Source organism: Notamacropus eugenii, chromosome 5, assembly GCF_028372415.1.
Source record: "Notamacropus eugenii isolate mMacEug1 chromosome 5, mMacEug1.pri_v2, whole genome shotgun sequence".
NCBI classification, from domain to species: Eukaryota; Metazoa; Chordata; class Mammalia; order Diprotodontia; family Macropodidae; genus Notamacropus; species Notamacropus eugenii.
Genome location: NC_092876.1, coordinates 188,303,943 through 188,320,272, shown reverse-complemented (window position 1 = coordinate 188,320,272; position 16,330 = coordinate 188,303,943). Strand labels below are relative to the sequence as shown.

Sequence of the window (16,330 nt, the reverse complement as noted above, 5' to 3'; positions counted from 1 at the left end):
TAGTCAGACTAAAATAAATGAAAGAAATCATATAACAAATCAAAACATGATTCACAAACACATACACATACACAAACATGATCTGCTACATTTTGTGAATGACTTCTGTGTGGGATGGCTCAGGTCCCTACATAAATCAATTACTCAGAGGCCTCTCAAAGTGATGACAGAAAAGTGATTTATTCAATTCTCGAGAAGTGGGGCTCACCTGTAGAAGTAGGAAAGCCGAAGACAAAGAACAGGACAGTGATTTATATAGACCCTAACGCAAGTCCCTCCTCCCCCCACTGACCATTATCCTCATTAGCTGAGAATATGGTCTTACATTCTAGACACGAAATCTAACCAATCCCTTTTGAAATGAAGACATCGAGGAATTACGTAAGTTTTGTCCAATCATTGAGACCCTAATACACTACACAGTTTTATATCCTTATATGGAACTATTCTATTCTAAAAATATTGTAACCTTGAGCCTTTAGGCCTTACCTCACCCCTGGGAGAAAAATTACAATCTGAGGAGTCTTCACTAAGTCTGTCCCACTCACTTCCATATTTCTTTCTCTGAGTGTGGAAGGCATTTTGCCTTGAGAACCACCTTTGGGATTTTTTTTTTTTATAAGAAGTTTTTGCATTATTACAAAATTCCAAGTCTACCAGAAAAACTCTCGCACACTGTGGTCGTTGCTGTGCACAAAGTTCTCCTGGTTCTGCTCCTTTCACTCAGCATCAGGTCATATAAGTCCTTCCAGGCCTCTCTGAAGTCTTCTTGTTCCTCATTTCTTATGGCACAATAGTACTCCATTACAGTCATATACCATAATTTATTCAGCCATTCCCCAATTGATGGACATCCCCTTGACTTCCAGTTTTTGGCAACTACATAGAGTGCTGCTATAAATATTTTTGTACATGTGGGACCCTTTCCCATTTTTATGATCTCTTGGGGATATAGTCCTAGTAGCGATATTGCTGGGTCAAAGGGTATGCACATTTTTGTAGCCCTTTGGGCATAGTTCCAAATTGCTCTCCAGAATGGTTGGATGCGCTCACAGCTTAAGGAGCCTTTTTTGTACTTAGCTAGACTGGGTCTAGGAACACAGACTTGGTCTGTTACCAAGACTGTGCTCAAAGATTTTTTGTGTATGGTAGAACCTACCACAACTTAAAATGATGTACCCTTTGAAATCACAGGAAATTAATGGCAGGGCTAAGACTTGAATCTGGATTGTCTGAATCAATATCCAGGTGTTTCTCCTGTACCACCTCATAAAGTAACTTGCCCAAGGTCATACAGCAAGTAAGTATTACAGCTAGAACTCAGATCCAAGTTTTTTAACTGCTAGGTTTAGTATTCTTTCCACTTTATGTTGGAGCCTCTGTTCCTTTAAACCATGGAATATGGGCAAGATTTTATTTAAATGTAATTCACATAGTGGATGATCTTATATGATAGGATCTTCCACTTACACCACTAGTGACTCACAAGGCATACAACATCAATACCCCCATAACATAACACTTTATTTGTGCTATAAGTAGGGTCTAGTTGCTACCTGCATGGTATAGAGTTCTCACTCCTTTCACCTAGGCACATGAGACACTCTACCTACTTTTCTCTGGGTTTGGCTCATTCACTCTAACTTCCTCTCACAGTTGCAATTCTGAATTCCAGAGTTAGGTCACTACCACACAGTTCCATTCAAACTCTCCTGTTGAGGAGAAATTAATTACCTCTTCTTTGAGGCCCTTTCCAGTGTGTTTTTAATTACACAACCACAGCCACTTAAAAGGAAATGTATCCACATAGTGCCTGATATTTACACAATCATCCACTCATATTAATGACAACAATAAACGTAACTATTTACTTAATATAAAAGAAATACTAATATTACAAATAATAATGTCATGTCACCAGGCATTTTAAGTAGTTAATATGTACCAGATATTGTGCTGAGCACTGGGGATACACATTTAGCAAAAGAAAGACTATCCTTGCCCCTCAGGAGCTTGCATTGTAATAAGGGAAGATTATACATAAAAAGGAGCTGAAAAGGGAGGCCATGTAGGGGAGATGGAGGAGGAAAGTATCTGTGTAGGGACCCAGTAGCAAAGTCTTGAGAGTAAAGAATCACTGGTCTGGAACACTCCTCAAAAAGAAGGTCCCAGGAGGAATGTACCAATAGGTGGCTCCATAGGGGCAGAGGGAGAAGAGGATCACAGAAGTGGAGGGAGAAGGTAGTTAAATCATGATTACATGCTGGAGTGTGAATGACTAATATGTTAAAACAAATGTGCAAATAATAAAATATATCATAATGTTCTTATAAACTGACCAACTCTTTCACCAATGTATTCAATAAGTATGATGAAGAGTTGACATCCTTTATAAGAATCCATCATGGACACACATGAGGGAAGAAAACTCTTATACTTAAGGTAACTCACAACTCTGGGATTCAGGCTTCAGTGTTAACTGGTCCATTCAGGAACATGTGCACCACAGGAAATTGTTTCTCTGCTTGAATGTTGTTTATCTTCACCACTTTTTAGCAGGGGAAATCTTCATCTCTTTTCTATTCAAACATAGCCTTCATAAGCTTTTTCTATTAATCATCACACTTAAAAGAGTTTAGAAAGCGTTAGCTCTTGGTTATGGATAGCACTTCTCTTTAAGCCAGACTACTGTAAGCTTATCCAACTATCTGTCTCTGGGCTCTAACACCTAGCATAACCTAACTAGATATTAGAAGAGACAATAACCAGAGTACTCTCCTCTGCTCAAAAACAAGTATCTCCAGAAGTATGCTTCTGGCCATTTCAGATGTTCTACTACTCAAATACTCATTAAATCTGTGATCTCATCAATGTGGTTGTTCCCTCTAATAGTGCAGACAGGACCTATCCCTGCCTGCCTGACCTGTCAGTCAGTCATCAGTCGTTTATTAAGTGCGTACTTTGTGCCTGGCACTGAGCTAAACACTGAAGACATAAAATACAAGCAAAAAGAAAATCCCTGCCCTCAAGGAGCTTATACACTGATGGTGAAGATAGTACACAAAAAGGAGCTGAAGAAGGGATGGGTAAGATACCTGGTCTGAGGGCATGATAGAGGAATCCAGGGTATAACCTGGTGAGAAATAAAAAAATTATTCTCCTTAACTGGAGATTCTAGGAGGAGCTATCCAATCAAAGGGAGGTGCCACAGGGTGCTAAAGTGTATTTCTGAGGTATGAGTTCCAGGCTTTAAATAATCTTTCAAGAGGAAGTGCTTTCTGTGGCATGATGGAGAAGCCCCAATTATAGCCTGATGAGAAATAGGGAAAAAGAGGTCTTTATGTGACACAAGCCCATGTTTTCTCAGAAGACAGACCCAGTGGTTGCACCCAGCATGACCCAGTGGTTGCACCCAGCATGCATTAGACCTTGCTCACTTTCTCATAACATTTCGAGGCTGACAGTGGAGCATGTGAGCTGTCCATCAGTTATTGCCCTCTATGCCCACCTACTAGCCCATTTTTTTTTATTGTATATTTATCATCTCTTTCTTCATTTTTATTTTGTAGCTTCTTACTTGTTATATGTTCAGTCTGCTGACACCCATTAGCCTTTTAGTGATAATCATTTTTAATAGTTTGGAGAGTGTAATATACCATGATTTACATCCATATAACAATACTGGCAGAATATTGGTGTTAAAAAGATGGGCCTCTTTGGAAAGTGTGAGGTCTTTAAACAAGCTTTGCAGTTTCCCAAAGGCCACACAATGAGCTCTCCTCCCCTTATTTAATTCTAGGCCCAATTCATTGTCTATTTACACCATCTGTCCAAAGCATTTGTATTCATACAAATGAGTTCAACCATTTGTCCTTCTAAGTGCGTGTTATAATCTGGACAATCCAGGTAGAAGGCATCCTTCAGCCATTTGGTTTTCATATTTACATAGTTAGACTAAATTCTTTTGAGTAGTCATGACTGTTGTCCAAGAAATCAAAAGAAGGTATAGAAAAACCACTCTGCTGACCAGATACACTACAAGTTTATGTTATATGACTTCACCTGGGTCTTCACTGCTGCAAGGCAATCCTTTCACACTTCCCTAATTGAATCACTATTCCACTCATAGCAGCTCTTCCAAGTCTTTTCATCCTTCTTCAGGCCATCCATTACTCTTCTTCCCCCACCCCATCCTCTCAACTCTGAACCTTGCCTCATATTTTACAGAAAAAATTGAAACTGTTCACTCAGAGCTCCCACTTTTGCCCTCTCCTCATCTCATATCACTCAGATGCCTTCTACCACCATCTCTTTAGCCCTGTTTCACATAATGAGGTTGCCCTTTCCTGCTGTGTTACATAATGAATCAGAACCAGAAGGTCGGTTAGTGGGAATGTCTGCTTTAGTGACTCACCCCCAGCCCCTCCTTCCATCAAGTGTTGACCCAATAGGTTGGAAGCTCCTTGAGGGTAAGGTTTGTCTTTTGCCTCTTTTAGTAATCCCAGCACTTAGCCCCATGTCTGGTACATGTTGATGCTTAATAAATGTTTATTGCCATACTGATTACTTCATTATCCCAGAGTTGGCTAAGGGGAGTAATTTAAGAGGGGAAAGGACACGATGATGGTGGGGGTATCAGTTCTTCCCACTTCTAGACAGATGTTCGAAATTGCTACTGAATTTATGAAGTATCATTGACGAATCTTAAATGATTAAATACATTATTTGTTGTTCTTTTCAGTTCTGGTTCAACTCAAAACTTTTCTGTGGGGCCACTTAGTGACTCAAAAAATTTCTTGTTGGCCACTGGATCAGAACAAGATGTCAGATCAGGTAATACATATTTATTGTATTATGTTCTAAGAACATAAGTGTCCCAAAGCCTTAGTGCAGTTAAAAGCTTAAAAATCTTCCTCTTTTGATTTTACTATTTGTGTGTGTGTGTGTGTGTGTATGTGTATTCCTCAAATAAGGTATAATTCAATAATCAGGTGTGATAAAGGTAAAATATAGTAATTTCTAAATGGGCAAAAAAATTGATATTGTATGATGAGGTCTTATTATAAGATGAATGAAATTATTATTGGAAAGACTGAGCTAAGTGTGGTGGCATACATCTATATCCCTGTTATTGGGGAGGCTGAGATGACTAGATTCCTTGAATTTGGGAGTTCTGACCAGCCATTGGGAGAAGGGGATGTTACTTGCCAGAGTGATATCCTGGAATAAGCAGGCTACCAGGGTAGTAGACTATTCCAGGTCAAAAAGGCCCCAGACTTTGAGGAAAATTGCAGGGTGAGCCAGCAGTAGAAGAGTCATGATTTTGAAATCTACAGAAGAGTCAGGCATAGGACCAGGAGGGAAATGAAGGCAGAGTAGCCTGGGACCCTCCACAAAATGGAGGCCCTAAAAGGAGTTCACCTATGGGAGAGGGCAAGTGCAGCTCAAGAGATAAGCAGGGTGAATGGACTATAGGCATACCAGGGTTTTCCAGGTTGAGGAGGTCCTGGGTGCTGAGCAGAGTTTTAAGAAGGTCCAGCAGTGGGGAGGCAGGGTAGGGGAGCATAGTTTTAAGTCCAGAGAAAGTCTGGAACAGGGCTGGGAGGGGAATGATATGTAATGGTTCTGGTTGAGTATATACTAGCCTCTGGTTGTATCTTGAAATTTACTTACTTAAACCCTGATAAGCTTGCCTTCTTTGTCAGTTTCATCCTGCCTACCACATCATTTGTTTTAGGCAAACATCACCATTTTATGGACCTGAATCGTCTAAGATGGCAGTATCCTCAAATGTAGCTTGCATTTTCACAACTATTAGCAAAAATGTGATTTCATTTCTTCAGCTATTGCTTCTTTCTGGATTTGTTGACTTCTGGATAGCTGAAGATGCTAGACCTCTGAGTGTTATATAAACAGGGTATATTATTGTGTTGACCTTTAGTCTGTCTTCTAGTTTCAAAATGGAGTAACTTTTTTTTTTTTATGGCAATCTGCTTTTTAGGGATAAAGAACCATGTTACAGTTTCGATAGAAAGTTGATGATCTGTTAACCTTTGAATGAGAGTAAGGTAAGATTAACATAAAGGCAATTTCTTTATTATAGAAATGAACTTATATGCATATTTTGTAATTGCAAAAATGGCTAATTTTTAAATATTTTTAAATAATCATGAAAAAAGTTTGTTTATACTAACAGTACCATTATAGTTCTCTTTGCCATCAGTAGGCTAGCCTGAGCATTTGACTGAGTTTCACCTCATTGTTTAAACAGCTCAATCCTCAAAATTTGTGAACTGATTGGTTAATAAAACCGAGAAGAATGATTTAGTTGGTATAGAATTAAGCTTTGTTTAAAAAAACAATTCATTAACTATTTAACAAGTGATTTTTGCCGTTTTTCATCTTAGTCGTAATTAGAGAAGAAACAAAAGCCAAAGAATTACTAAAGTAATTGTGAGCACTGAGATCAATAAGGGGTGATGATATTTAATGTGGAAAAGATACAAGGCTCTTAAGCTGCTTACTCTATTTAGGTATATATAAAAGATGCTGATCAATTGTCCCTCGTATTGCCAGAAGAAAGAATTTGAGGAAATTAGTTTAAACTGCAGCCAAAAACATTTATCAGACATAAGTAGTAATTTCTTGCCAATGAAATTTGTTTAAACAATAAATTGAGGCCTGAGAGAGATGGTAGAATCTTTTTTTCTCTCTGTCACTCTGTGTCTTTGTCTCTCTATCTCTTTCTCTCCTCCCCCTTTTTCTTCTCTCTCTCTCTCTCCCCCCCCCCCATATATATATATATATATATATATATATATATATATATATATATATATATACACACACACATACACACACTTATATATGTGTAGCTAGAGTGTGGGAGTCCCTATTTTTAAGAAATAAAGTGATTGTTTATTTCACATGTGTGAGTTGGGCGTGCTTCCTACGAGGTAGGGTGGTATAGTGGAGAGAGCAGCAGACAGGAAGTCAGAAGACCTAGCTTCAGGCCTATCTTCAGAACCTGATTACTCATGTTTTCATAAAATATAAAATCAAGTTTTTAATCAAGTACTAATCATTTGTTTTTTAATAGGTTTATGCAACATATTCTGCTTGAATTCTTTTTTATTTTATTTGGAAGAAGTGATCAGTGGAATGAAACGAGTCAAATATTACATAAGATGTATGAAAATGAAGTCTCTGTACAGATAAGTTGATGCTCATAAACATTACTGCTGAGCAGGAAATAAGACAGATGCCTTAAGAACCTTAAATGTGTGTTTATGCAACACTGACTTATCCTGCTCCAAAAGTGACTTGACTTTTTTTTTAAATAATTCCTTCATAAAATGCAATAGTATGTTTTATCACACCAGTTGTTTAGCTTAGCATATAATTTTTTTAAAGCATGAATAACATCACAGTTATCTTAGCATATATAAAAATTGATAATCCAGGAAAACAAGGAAATAGAATTCTGATAATAGGAAGTAGATACAGGTACAGACAGCTCTATACATGGCTGAAATTCATTAATAAGAATAGCATTCCTCTTGAAGATTTGTACTGTATAAGGAATAAGATTACAGAAAATTCTTGCTTTTTGTACTGAACATTTGCAAATTTTTAAATAGTTTTATACTGTTATCATTTTTAATAAAGGCCTTTTTTTATTGGTGGTTGTGAAGTACCACTCGGAAAGAATTCAAATACCTGACTACAATCATTAAATAAGCCAACATTCATAGGTCCTAGTCATTTGCCATGCAGGGTAGCATGTGACTGGGACTTAATAGAACTGGCACTGTGGAGCTAAAAGGATATTTTAGCCTCATTCTGCTTTCTGGAGATATTCAGGGGATTTTGTATAAGCAGGGAGACTCTGAAGTACATTTGCTGCATGAAGATTCTTACAGCCTTTTAGTAATATGGAGAGCACTTAGTAGATAGAGGACCAGGGCATAAGTAAACTTGGGCAGGGCAGGGCAGTGACATTTTCCCTACATTTTTCAACAATGTAATTGAAAGTGTGTTTTAGTTTCATTTAAATTCCATTTAAATTAGAAAGTTATTAAGGGAAATTACTCTGTTCCACTAATGAAGTGGAAAATGGCTAACCTCAGGAAATACAGAATCTAAATTGTGTAGTCCATTACCACTTTAATACAATATTCCCCACTTCCTAAGAAATGAAATCTAGCTTTGAATGCTGGTTGGATAAAAACTTTTTTGGGGGAGGTGTTTCTTTTAAAATCTAAGGAACACACAGGTTGTGGATTCATCTTCATTAATATACAACATGTATTTGTTCATTGGAAATAGCATAGGAATAATTTCTGCTATTTTTCAAAGTTTAGAATCTGAGATAGTTCCCTCATCCCTGAGTCAAAACTACTCACTGTTTCTGGTAGTGAGTTTTTAAAAGATTAAGCTTATTAATTTATCTAAATGTAAGTGTTGGAAAGTTAACCTCGCACACCACCTCCCTCTCCAAAAAAAAAAAAAACCTATATATTTTGCTTGGTAAATACTTCCAAAATGATGTAACCAGTTCAAGCATTATTATTTAATTCCATATTTTAGCACTAATTATCATTGAACATTCTGGTCTTTTCGGATGGCTTACCTAATTTTTGAATTATTCAACTAATATCAGCTTTCAAAATTATCTACTTCCTTGAGAACAAAAGGCAAATCCAATTTGTTAACTCTAGAGTATTAATTTATGTCCTGTTTTATTCTTCAGTCTTATTAGCTTTGCTCAAATTTGGATCAGTTTTAAATAAGAGGTGAAAGGAACTTCATTACCAATCAAATGTACCAACTAGTTTAATCTGACAGCATTCACTTTAGGTATAGATAAATGTTCAAAGGATTGGATTGTAATCAGAAATATTCTACTGGTGCTTCTGTCCATTGTTTGGCCTTTCATATTTAGGAAGACATATCTTTGCTCGGCATGTTTATCATCATCAGATTTGTGCGGGTACTTTTATGGTGCTTGGTATCTCTTTCAAATTCTTTTACTTCAGTTAACTTTAATTCTTTGAAAAACTAGCACATTAAGTTCCAACTCCATCCCCTACTGTTAGCCTGTGTAGTTTGGATTTGACTTACCAGCATGTGTGATCTGATCTTAGTGTATATCAATTACATTAGCACCATTCTGGAGTAATATTTGACTAAATATGTGCCTGTTTCCTAATGACCCAGTGCTGAAGAAATCAGGGACAGTGAGTAGACTGGTTTGCGGAAGGCTGCTACATCTCTATTTATTCTGGCACTAACTAATACTGTTCATTTCAAGAAGACAGATTTTTTAAAATGAGTATCTGCTTACAAATCAAAAGTACAATGTTTTTTCCTTTGAACACTTAAAAAATTTAGAGTAATTGAAGAAAGTAAGATTGAATTCTAAGTGATGTAGTTATTCTTTTAGTTAACAAATTAGAAGATTCTCATTTCACCAGTATATCTTAAATTCAGCTGCACATTCAGCATGTACAGCATCCTATCAATATCACTACATGAAACCAAAGAGCAGCTGAACATGTTTACAGAAGTCCAGGTTCATCTTTATGTAGGGGTCTGCTTTTAACGTATTTTTACATATGTAGTGATCATAGTAATATAAATGATCATCACCATTTTAAATCCAGTATGCAGTGGTTACTTGAATTTTGTTTCCACAAGGTGGTTGATTGTGACCATGTTTACAGTATCACCTATTAGATCATCAAACATTTGGAATTTCTACACACTAATCTCTAAAGTAAATGTGTTAAGGGCTTAGTGTTGGGATTTCTAAATTGCTGGGACCTAAGAATTGACAATGTCCTGCTGATTTCAGCTGTTTACATTTTTGCCTAGGTCACAGAATCAAATTCTGCACATCAAAATACATGCAGAGCATATATTATTTCACTCTAAGGTGGTATTAAATTCATGACATTTTTGCATTTTAGCCAGAATAAGGACCTTATCAAATACTTCATTATGATTTTTTAAAAATATGTAAAAATAAAATGTGTTCCATAATAATCTAGATTATGTATTTTTCGATCTGAATTCTAAATAAGTTTTTAAAATAAAAGTCAGTATTTTTCTAATGACTTCATCTTACATTATTATATTGTGTTGCATATGGAGGCAAAGAACTGTATTTAAGTCTGTGTGGATCATACAGAGCCATGAAATATGTCGTTTATTATATTTGTATATGATTGCAGATGAGACTGTTCCTACTTAAAGGAAAACATGGCCACTTGTAATATTTTGAAATGATTTTTTAAAGAAATGTTTTTACATAAACATTTAAAATACATTTTGTTTTGGGTTTCTTCATATTTTTACTTGTATCATAAGTTATGTGTATAGTTTTTCACAAATGTAACATTGGACCCCATTACTTAATGTTGGAACATTTGCATTAAGCTTCTCAAGCTGTTTAGACATTAACATGAAGGTAAAACATGTTTAAGTTCCTTTTTTTCCTTCAAAAAATGTTTGATGATTTTATTAAATTAAATAAAGATGAAATCTAGAAAATTAAGTACTTTAACATTGCCTTTGTCCAAAAGTTACATTTACTAAATACTTCAACGATCCGTGACGGTTTTATTAGTATGGAAGATTCCCTCCATCAATGCATATCTCAACCATGTAATTATATTTGTGTTGTATGAAGAATTCTATGGCTGAAAAAAATTATCACCAAGAGGCCAACCTGTGACTAGCCTCTCTTAATGAGATGACAGGAAGACAGTCCACCAAAGAACTTATACTCAAAACCTTACCATTATTTGCTAGAGCTTTTATTCTGCTTATTAAGGGCTTTCACCAAAATAATGTAAATTAAACATTAATTTATTTTGAATTATGCATACTCACTAGATTTGATCAACTTGAAAATAGGGTTAATTCATCTTAACAAATATTAAACATATTAAGTGGAAGGCACTGTGATATAGAATTGGGGTACAAAGATATATACAACTCTGTAGGCTTAATGCTTGCAATTTACTGGGGGAGACGCAATAACTGATTTAAAGGGGAGAGAGCAGTCACTGCAAACTCCTAATTATTATAAGAAAGTAATTTGGTTATCCTGTTTACAGACACCCCAACTTATCACACATTATCCCTCCCCTCAATGAATTTGTTTTCCACTCATCCTGAAAATTGTTCCCCTATTCATTTATCCTACATGTCAATTGCTTGACTCCCAGTTAAGAAACTTCCCTTTCTCCCATTTTTCAGCATCCTCTATGGTAAAGTGTTCAAAGACCTGGAAGATGGGCCCAAGGTTTTGTGAACGAAACTCAAAATGGAATTTGGCTATACCTATGCTAAAGGAACTATGCCTATATCTTAGCCACAGACATTTTTTCAACAATAATATGCATTTAACTATAAACAACGAACTTTTAAACAGTTTTGCTTATCACTACTATATATTCTACAGTAGGAGTTAGGGGCCCAGCATCCCCTTAGTCTGGAAAATCTGAATAAAATTTTTTGGTCCTACCTTTGTACCAGAGAAGTCTGAATTGTTATGGTATTAAAAGGTAAAATATATTGATATTATATAATACTATACACATATTTTATGCATTTCTGAATTTAAAATTTTTTTCTGTGTCATTTACTGGCTTTTGCATGTCATCTGCAGCTTCTGCAAAATTCCCCCCAAAATTCCATTTAATTTCTTATGCCAACCTATGATATATCAAAACTGCAATGGGGAAAGGCACAGTGTGGAAGGGATAACTATAATATGTAGATTCTCATTAACTTTAGAGGGAAGAGAATGGAAAGTTTCAACAATTGTTTTCTCTCCTCCCTCAAAGGTTAAATGAATAAAGAAAAATTACAAGACCTCATTTCTCCAATTATCCCTTAAAGCTGAACTTCCATGTTTTGTTTGGTATTGGATGGCAAAAAGAACACTGGACTTTGAATCAGAAAACCTAGGTTCAGGTCCTGGCACTATATCTGGATATGGTGATCACCACCATCCCTTAGAGCTTCAATTTTCTTACCTGAAAATAGGATAATACTTGTACTACTATCTGTTTCTACATGAGGAATGCACTTATACACTACATATACAAAATGAGCTATTTTTTGATGCTTAGATATCTCCAAATACGTGACCTCCGTAGGCTTCAGTTTCTTCCTTTGTAAAATTAGGTTAAACTAGATAATCTAGATCTAATGTCCCTTACCATTTATGAAATCCTATGAGTGAAGTTTCATTGTCAGCTCTTAAGAAGTCATAAATAAATGTGCATGGCAAAGTGTTGGAATGCAACAGGATATTAAGAAGTCATTGTTGAGTATTCTAAGGTCCTCTGAGGCATCCATCACTTTCTTCCTTCTTTCCTAACCTTAATTCAACAAGCTCCTTCTTTGTATGAGGCAGGGAAGCATTGTGAGGAACAGAGCTAGACTCAGAATCAGAAAGACCTGTGTTCATATCCCATTTCTGACACTACTTTGTGTGCCTAAAAAAATCATTTAACTTCCATGAACCTCATGGGTGAGTGGACCAGATGGCCTTTGAAGACTATTCAAACATACATCTATTATCTATGATACAATGACTGTGGGACCTTAACATGTCACAACTTTTCAGGACCCCAGAAAATTCTCTAAGAGTACAAAGTATAGGGCAGCTGTTGTTGAGTTGTGACTTTCTCTTCATGACCTCGTTTGGGGTTTTCTTGACAAAGATCATAGCATGATTTGCTATTTCCTTCTCCAGCTCATTTTACAGATGAGGAAACTAAGGAAAACAGTTACATGAATTGTCCAGGGTCACACAGCTAGGAAGTGTCTGAGGCCAGATTTGAACTCAGGAAGATGGAAGTCTTCCCAACTCCAGGCTCAGCACTCTATCCATTGTGCCCCAGGCAGTAGTTGATCTGTATTAGTAAAGGGAATTTCCTTGCCTAGATTTTCTTGCACTGATGAAACCAGGTCTGGTTTAAGAAGAAAAATACAGAAGGTGCTCCAGATGCCACAAAAGCAAGCGTAAAAATAATTCCCACCTAGAAGAAGCACATTCTACTGGAGGAAAGCAGCAGATAAATACAATTTGAGGAGGTAAAGAGCACTAAAGCTAGGTTGATCAGGAAAGGCTTTCCGTAAGAGATGGCACCTCAGATGTATCTTGGAGGAAGTTAAGAATTCTGAAGCAAAGGTGAAACAGAACATACCAAACCTAGAGAAAGGTAAGCCAGCAGGAAAGGAATGCCAAATTCAGGGAACACCAATTAGGCTAGTTTGGCTGAGTAAGGGTAATGAAGTGGATTAATGTGCAATAAGTCAAGAAAGGTAGATGGGAGACAGATTGCCTGGATCTGGATTGGATTACCTTAAAAAAAAAAAAAACAGGTTGAAAAGCATGGGGAGGAGTAAAGTAACATTCTATTTTAAGAAACTGTACTCATGAAGAATGCTTCAGTTTCCTCCTCTGTAAAATGGGGATGATAGTAATTAGCACCTACTTCATAGGGTTGTGAAAATCAAATGAGAGAACATGGAAAGCATTTTGCAAGCCTTCAGGTGCTATGCTAGCTATTTCTGGAAGCTAGTTGGTGCAATGGATACAGCTCCAGGCCTGGAGTCAGGAAGACTTCAATTTTCCTGAGTTCAAATCCAGCTTCAGACACTTACTAGCTGTATGTCACATCACTTAACCCTGTTTGCCTCAATTTCCTCATCTGTAAAATAAGTTGCTTTCAGGTTCACAAAGTATTTTCCTCACAACTCTGTAAACAAGATAAAAAAAATGGTATTATCCCCAATTAACAGATTAGGAAGCAGGTGATATTCTACTGGGGCAAAGTGCCATGCAGGTCCAATGTTACTTGTTGAAGAGTGACTTGACCACTTTCACAGCTACTAAATGATATTGCTAAATGATATTTGGACAAAATCCAAAGTTTTTCCCTCGGGGCCATACTATAAATTGAAGTGTTTTCATTTTTTAATGGTGATGAAAGATGACTTTTTAAAAAAGCATGAATTGGAAAGTAAAATAAGAATGAATACGCACATTTGTTTAAATCTTTAACAAGCCTAGATCTATTCCTGATTTCCACCAGATGTGAAAAGATAGGACTGTACTTTTTACCTGGCTTTGCTTACTCATGACCCACTGCTTTAACCTTTTGGCTTCACTTTATGGACACTATTGACACAGGGGTCACCAATCACCTCAATAACCAAATTTTCAACCTCCTTGGCCTTCTGGTTTACCATTTGGTATCCTTCACTCCCCCAATTCCTTCCCTTGCTTCTATACCCTATTCTCCTTGATAGAATCATAGACTGAGCTGGAGGGGAACAGAGATGATCTAGTCCAACTCCCTTCTCTTTTTTTAGAGGGATGGGAGATGAGACAGGACCACAAATTAATGACTTGATATGGAAAAGCTATATTTAATTCATCAGGTTTTTTTCCCCCGGAAAGGTACTTACTTGTACAACATCCAAAGAATCTACTAGAAATATAAACCTTTGCTATTTACAATCATTTTACAGATTAACCAGTTCACAAATGCCACCAGAGAAATATTAAGTTGAAACAACATAATATGGATTTCTAATAAAAATCTTTTACCACAGTTCTTCAAAATGTACCATTAATTTAGCTGCTTATGCAGAAATTAGAGGGAGCAGGGGTTACAATACTTTAAAAAGTACTGTCAAGACAAAGCAGGTACAAAGCTATTTTTTCCAGGCCATGTTCAGCCATTCCATTGGCTTTTGATGTGCCCTTCTCCAATTTACTTTTTACAAAAGAGGAACCTGAGGCTGAGATAAGTGACTTCACTAAGGTCATACAGTGTTAAAATAGTGGCAGCACCGAACCCAAGAACCCAACTCCAAATACAGCAGTGTAATAAGCCTTAGCAATGTAATAAGACCTCAGGCCAGGGCCAGTTGGTAAGGGGCTTGCTACAGATTATATTGTTCTAGAGAAATGCTACATATTCTTCTAGGAGGGAGTCACTGAAATTTATTGAGGTAACATATCCAGACCCATCCTTTTATCTAAATAAGGTCAAGTGACAAGACTAATTACCCTCTTACGTTATTTTTATTGATTTTCAATTTTCCACTGAAATTCACCCATTTTCATGTATTTCCTCAATAAGAACAATTTCCAAAAACAATTTTAGCCACCTCAAAAAATTCAATGCCATTTTCTATGCTTAGACCAGAGGTTCTTAGACCTTAGGGGTCCTTACGTGAGCTTGTTAAAAATATTTTGATAATTGCATTTCAAGATGTCAAACTTCCTCTGTACAACCTGGTGTCTTACACATTCAAATACATTTTGAGGAGTCTACAGTTTTCACCGGGCTGCCAAAGGGCTCCATGGCACACAAACAAAAAAAGCTAAGAAAGCCCGGCATATTAAAGATATCCATATAAATAAACCTCCATCCCTGGATCTTCTGGCGGCAAGAAAACCAACGTTCCAATTCACAATACTCTTCCCCTCCTCACCCCTGGCCCCAAATTTTGTCCTCCAGCACATGACACACAACACTGCAGCGTTACTGACTCCTCCCTTCAGCGCGCTTCAGCTCCGGCCTCCCCACCCGAGCCGCCGCCGCCGCCGCCGCCTCTCACAGACTCGCGCCAGCCGGGTCCGGGGTCCCAGGGCGAGGCTGCCGCAGCGCGGCTCCGGGGCCAGGGCCGGCCCAGCGGCTCAGGACCACTTCTTGGAGACGGTGAGATGGCTGAGGTGGTCCTCGAAGGCCCTGTGCGAGGGGAACTTGGACGCCTGCGCCAGCTTGATGGCCTCGAAGTTCTCTCGCCTGCGGGCGGCGGAGTGGTTGAACTCCTGCTCCCGGGTCATGTACGGCATGCTCAGCCAGTACTCGTTCTCCGCCTCGATCTCCAGCCTGCGGATCAAGCCCTGCTTCATGCCCCAGGTCACCTTCCGCGGCCTGCGGTGCTTCCCGATCCACTGCTTCCCGGGGATCCGGCTGCCGCGCAGGAGGGCGGTCAGAAACATGGTGCCTGCGGGGAGGGGACAGAACGGCCTGAGCGCGCGGCGCCCCCTCGAGGAGGCCTCCCCCCCTCGGACCGCCCGCCGGGGCAAAGCGCCCGCGTGGGTCCGACCTTACCTGGTGCACAGACGAACTCACTCAGAACGCGGCCCTCGGCCCCCGCAGCGGACGGCCCCGGGCAGAAACCTGCCAAGACGCTTAGACGTGGCCGCGGCCAATCGCCTTCCTGCTTCTCCTCGCGCGAGAGCTCCGGTCTCGCGAGGGGAGGAACGGGAAGAGGCTGTCTCTCCGAA

General features: G+C 38.2%; 2 protein-coding genes across 3 annotated transcripts in view; one reads left to right on the top strand and one right to left on the bottom strand.

Annotated features, from left to right (window-relative positions):
• Nucleotides 1-7,716, top strand: part of ZDHHC20 (zDHHC palmitoyltransferase 20) — a 104,600-nt gene extending 96,884 nt beyond the window's left edge. The window contains exons 11-13 of one of the 2 annotated variants that reach the window (XM_072611710.1): nucleotides 4,742-4,833; nucleotides 6,002-6,068; nucleotides 7,100-7,716. In XM_072611710.1, the coding sequence (XP_072467811.1) occupies nucleotides 4,742-4,833; nucleotides 6,002-6,039 (130 nt within the window). In that variant the 3' untranslated portion in view covers nucleotides 6,040-6,068; nucleotides 7,100-7,716. Of the gene's footprint in view, nucleotides 1-4,741; nucleotides 4,834-6,001; nucleotides 6,075-7,099 lie in introns of those variants that run through there. The other variant, XR_011967567.1, reaches the window with a different exon arrangement.
• A 7,380-nt stretch (nucleotides 7,717-15,096) lies between these two features.
• MRPL57 (mitochondrial ribosomal protein L57) lies at nucleotides 15,097-16,259 on the bottom strand. Its single transcript, XM_072611714.1, has 2 exons — nucleotides 16,155-16,259; nucleotides 15,097-16,047 (listed from the first exon to the last, which is right to left on the bottom strand). Exon 2 carries the CDS (start codon nucleotides 16,040-16,042, stop codon nucleotides 15,734-15,736), a length of 309 nt encoding a protein of 102 aa, XP_072467815.1. The 5' UTR covers nucleotides 16,043-16,047; nucleotides 16,155-16,259; the 3' UTR covers nucleotides 15,097-15,733.
• Nucleotides 16,260-16,330: the final 71 nt, after the last annotated feature.

What these genes read in the sequence shown, in the direction of transcription:
- MRPL57 (XM_072611714.1), bottom strand. Translation starts at nt 16,042, where the DNA reads ATGTTTCTGACCGCCCTCCTGCGCGGCAGCCGGATCCCCGGGAAGCAG.